This window comes from Rutilus rutilus (genome assembly GCF_951802725.1).
Source record: "Rutilus rutilus genome assembly, chromosome: 5".
NCBI classification, from domain to species: domain Eukaryota; kingdom Metazoa; phylum Chordata; class Actinopteri; order Cypriniformes; family Leuciscidae; genus Rutilus; species Rutilus rutilus.
The window spans coordinates 42,622,548-42,627,652 of record NC_140213.1 but is presented as its reverse complement, the minus strand read 5'-3'; the positions used below and the strand labels follow the sequence as shown (position 1 = coordinate 42,627,652).

Sequence of the window (5,105 nt, the reverse complement as noted above, 5' to 3'; positions counted from 1 at the left end):
TTTAACATGAAACCATTGTGTCCAGCTCATTCTGAGCAATGTGGATGTGGAGCTGAAGTACTATGACCTGGGTCTTCCATACCGCGACCAGACTGATGACCAAGTCACAATCGACTCTGCTTTAGCTACCCAGAAATACCATGTTGCTGTGAAATGCGCCACCATTACACCCGACGAAGCCAGGGTCGAAGGTACGGCACATCTCAGAAACACTTTCTCTTTTTGATTCTATTATTTGTTGTCATGACTTGGCAATATATCAGCCATGCTGTTCAATTGGGCCATTTTGAAATATCAGTTATCAGCTGATGCTGATAAATTGATGTAGTTTGTATCAGTTTGAAAATCTATGAAATCTTATTATTTTGAAATCTCTATTTAGATCATCAGATTTTATTATCTTACATTCTAGATAACCATAATAAAAATCCATAATGGTCATCTTCTAATCTCTACAACTGCTTTTGCTAAAATAGCCATGCCATATTTTCACAAAAAGAGCATTACGTAAATCTTTGTCGTCAATAACACTTGACAGAGTTCAAACTGAAGAAAATGTGGAAGAGTCCCAACGGTACCATCAGGAACATTCTGGGCGGCACCGTCTTCCGTGAGCCAATCATCTGCAAGAACATTCCCAGACTTGTTCCTGGCTGGACACAGGCCATCACCATTGGCAGACACGCTTTCGGTGACCAGGTCTGCTTTTTGGATGTTCTGGATGTTACATATATACATATATATATTTTTTTTTTTCTTCAATGTGTTCTTATTCCTGCTGACCTGCAATTCTCTGTTTACTTTTACAGTACAAAGCAACAGACTTTGTTGTGACCCAACCAGGCAAATTCAAAATGGTCTTCTCTCCAGCCGATGGAAGCAAATCCAAGGAGTGGGAGGTGTTCGATTTCCCTGGTGGTGGCTGTGGAATGGGCATGTACAACACTGACGAGGTCAGTGAGCACATGCAAATAATGCATTTTTAAACACTGAGTGAGAATCAAGATCTGTGAAAAGAGAGAACCTTTTTCCCCCAAATGTAATTGATATGGTTAACCTGGAAATTTGAAATGGTTCTTCCCTGTAATAAAATAACAAATATAACATAGATGTATCTAAACTTCCATTGAAAAGTTTGGTGTCAGTAAGATTATTATTTTTTAGGAAATTAATACTTCTATTCAGCGAGGGCACATTAAATTGATCTCAAGTGACAGTAAAGACATTTATAATGCTACAAAAGATTTCCATTTCAAATAAATGCAGCTGTTTTTGAGCTAAAAGATTCCTGATTTTTTCCCCCCCACACAATATATTAAGCAACGCAACTGTTGTAAACATTGATAATAATAAGAAATGTCTCTTGAGCAGCAAATCAGCATATTAGAATGATTTCTGAAGAATCATGTGACACTAAAGACTGGAGTAATCACATGAATAAATTACATTGTAAAACATAAAAAAATAACTTTTTTATCAAATTTGGCAGTCTCTTTGAGCATAAGAGACTTCTTTCAAAAACAATACAAAATCTTACTGACCTCAAACATTTGAATGGTGTGTATGAAATAATTTACAGAATTTTAAAGTAAAATTGTTTAACGAATTAATTGCTTAATCGGTTAGAAATTGTGTTTTTGTGAATGCAGGTCGACTTAAAAAATCCTGTAATCACAAATGTCTTTTCCAGTCATATATCTGCAGGGACCTTCCTATTTTCCACTGAAATAAAAAAATTGGCCAACGGATGTATGAATTTGAAAAATATCTTTGTTAATGAGCTTGTACTCTGATGATCTATCTGGAAGGTGTAAAAATAACACCTTGAATTAGAGACATTTTTAGGCTGTCTCGTGTATTCTGAGTTTGTATAATTAAGGCCTTTTGACTCGAATCCTGTTATGTTCTGCACTTACACCTCCGGAGGAATGAGGTCTGCTGTAGATTATAGATGACCTCCTTCAGCCCATGTTCCTGCAGTGAACCCTAGTGTCCTGAAGTCTTTGTTTGTAGTCAGGGGAATGGTCTGTTTGGGTTTACAATAGAAAACTGCAGGTGGTGGGCTCTTTTTCCCCTCAAAAAAGATTGAATGAAGTGTCTGTTCATTCTAGGCCACCAATTGATGGTGCTGAAATTGATTTTTTTTTTTTTTTTTACACCATATCCACTTCACACTTTTTTTTGTCACCAATTGGAACTACACAGACAGCATTTCCAAATCCTAGCCGAATCTCCATTGTGAAAGTGGAACACTTGTGTGACATTCTGTCTTTCGTCCCTTTCTAACAGTCCATCACTGGCTTCGCTCACAGCTGCTTCCAGTACGCCATCCAGAAGAAATGGCCTCTCTACATGAGCACTAAGAACACAATCCTGAAGGCTTACGATGGCAGATTCAAGGACATTTTCGAGGACATTTTTGTGAAGTGAGAGGGATTTATCAGTGTCTATGGCACGCTTTTTATTTACACACTTCCGCCGCGTGTTGCTGTGTAATTATGAGATTAGCGCTTTGAGATGCTGTCACAGTGGTGACATGTGAAACTATACTTTTCTTCCAAAGTAATTTCAATGGAAAATCTTGACGCGTCTTTTTTTGTTTTCCATGGGCAGAAACTACAAGCCAGAGTTTGACAAGCTGAAGATCTGGTATGAGCACAGGCTCATCGATGACATGGTGGCTCAGGTGCTGAAGTCATCGGGAGCCTTTGTGTGGGCCTGCAAGAACTATGATGGAGATGTACAGTCTGACATCCTTGCTCAGGGTAAAAATCATTTCAGTCTTTTCTATTGTTTTATCATATTGCACCCATGTTAATCCAATTATCCTTTATTTTTTTAATAGTTTTGGCATTTACAGAGACTTTCATGTCATGAATCTCTAGACTCTAGAAATTACATAATCATATTGGTTCAGATTATATAAACGCAGAGAAAAAAGGAAAATCATGCTACCAGTTTTTAAAGGCACATGCTCATGAAGGATATTTGAAAAGGTCCTTTTTACCTGATTAAAGAGTGTTGAATCTTGTCTACAGGCTTCGGCTCTCTGGGGCTGATGACCTCAGTGCTGGTGTGTCCTGATGGGAAGACCATTGAGGCCGAGGCTGCCCACGGCACAGTAACCAGGCATTACCGTGAGCACCAGAAGGTTTGTGTTAATTTTTAGTTATTTATTTTCTTGCTACGCATCTCATCCTGCATACAAGTATAGTTTTGATACCGGAAATTCAGAGTAGTTGTGTTGAATAAAATAAGGTAACACTTTATCTCAATGGTCCACTTTAGACATTCTACTGTCACTTTGCAACTACACGTCAACTACCAGTCATTAGAGTATTAGTAGACTGTCTGCTTAATATCTGCTAACACTTTATTTTGATGCTCCCCCAACAGACATTCTACTGACTATAAATAATTTTGCAAATACGTCAACTTATTCTACTAAACCGAACCCTAAAACACAAGTCTACTAACAGTCTACTTGTGCTTTAATGAGTTAGTAGACATGTAGTTGCAAAGTTACTTCTAGTAAGTAGAATGTCTAACGTGGACCATCAAAATAAAGTGTAACCAATAAGGGTAATAGGAAAAAAACAACTAAAAGCAACCTGGGTGATCCACAACTGAATTTAGATGCCTTCTGCCATCTTGTGGTGAGAGGAAAAAACGACATCCTTCAACATTAGCATTTGAACTGAAGGATGCATTAAATTGCTTAAAAGTGACATTGTTAAAAAAAAAACCTATTTCAAATGAATGCTGTGTGAAACTTTTATTCAAAGAATCCTGAAAAAAAATAATGTTTCTCAAAAATAGCCAAATCAGCATATTAGAATGATTTCTGAAGGATCATGTGACGCATTTGAAGACTGCAGTAATGATGCTGAAAACTCAGCGTTGCACCACAAGAATAAATTACACGTATTCAAATAGAAAATTACAACTTAAAACAACTGTTTTCTATTTGATCAAATAAATGCAACAATTCTATAATGTAGTTTATTTTAATTGTAATTACTGTATGATCTATGCATATGTATGCTGCAGTTGGGTTGCACCCATATATTCATTATATTCACAGCTACCAATTTTCACATGCAATTGCATGTGAATAGCTAACAATGTAGAACCCTGAATTTACTGCCAAGAATTATAAGAATGTATCATAATATTGAGGGTTTTTTTTACACAGGGTAGGCCAACTAGCACTAACCCCATTGCCAGCATCTTTGCTTGGACCAGAGGACTGGAGCACCGTGGCAAACTCGATGGAAACCCTGACCTGATCAAGTAAGCTCATTTGTTACCGTCAGTCGTCTGTAATGTATGATTAGGATAGCGTGATTGTAAGGGGAGTTTTATCTTCCAGTCATATTGCTAGTGTTTAATCGAAAGTGGAAGTGTTCATCATTGTCCTGTTTCTTGAACTGTGTCCAGGTTCTCTCAGACTCTAGAACGGGTGTGTGTGGAGACTGTGGAGAGCGGCGTGATGACCAAGGATCTGGCTGGCTGCATTCACGGTCTCGCCAAGTAAGTCAGAGCATATAAAAAATGATCAAAGTGTGTAATGCCTTTAACCTCCATTGAGTGACTAGCCCTAATGATAAAACTGCTGACATCAATTGTTATGTGTGCTCTAGCTAATGTCTCTGATGTTATTAATATTTGTCTTTCTGTGACCGCAGCTGTAAGCTGAACGAGCATTACGTCAACACCACAGACTTCTTGGATGCCATCAAGACGAACCTAGACAAGGCAGTGGGCAAATGAAGGACAACGGGGCCTGGACACAGTGGAGAGTGTCTTTTTGTACCTCATTTTTAACTTAAAGGTCATGAATACCACATTATGTATGAAGGGAGGAGTAATAAAAACATAGTGATGTTCCTAGCTGTACTGTTAGTGAATCCTGCTGATGGGTGATCCCATCTCTTCCTGCACCTCCAGGGGTCTATTTTTTTAAGAAGTACTGTATGTCAGATGCTGTATAATACCATAGGAGAAAAACAAAGATCAAGAGCCACATGTGAAACCCTCTAATAAACCCGTCACCTGGATTCCTGTTCTTGTGTTGTTTATCACACTTCACACTCCACACGTTT

General features: G+C 38.1%; 1 protein-coding gene across 1 annotated transcript; it reads left to right on the top strand.

The window, feature by feature from the left end:
* Positions 1–5,060, top strand: idh2 (isocitrate dehydrogenase (NADP(+)) 2). The gene is made up of 9 exons (XM_084409874.1): positions 1–191; positions 539–699; positions 810–953; positions 2,290–2,426; positions 2,614–2,765; positions 3,039–3,151; positions 4,196–4,293; positions 4,441–4,533; positions 4,689–5,060. The coding sequence occupies exons 2-9, from the start codon at positions 556–558 to the stop codon at positions 4,771–4,773; spliced, it is 966 nt and encodes a 321-aa protein (XP_084266000.1). The 5' UTR covers positions 1–191; positions 539–555; the 3' UTR covers positions 4,774–5,060.
* The last annotated feature ends 45 nt before the right edge of the window (positions 5,061–5,105 follow it).

Excerpts from the sequence above, each read along its gene's own strand:
- idh2 (XM_084409874.1), top strand. The coding sequence starts at position 556 with ATGTGGAAGAGTCCCAACGGTACCATCAGGAACATTCTGGGCGGCACC. Across the intron at positions 2,427-2,613 it reads TTCGAGGACATTTTTGTGAA|AAACTACAAGCCAGAGTTTG; the intron begins GTGAGAGGGATT and ends TTCCATGGGCAG. Across the intron at positions 3,152-4,195 it reads ATTACCGTGAGCACCAGAAG|GGTAGGCCAACTAGCACTAA; the intron begins GTTTGTGTTAAT and ends TTTTTTACACAG.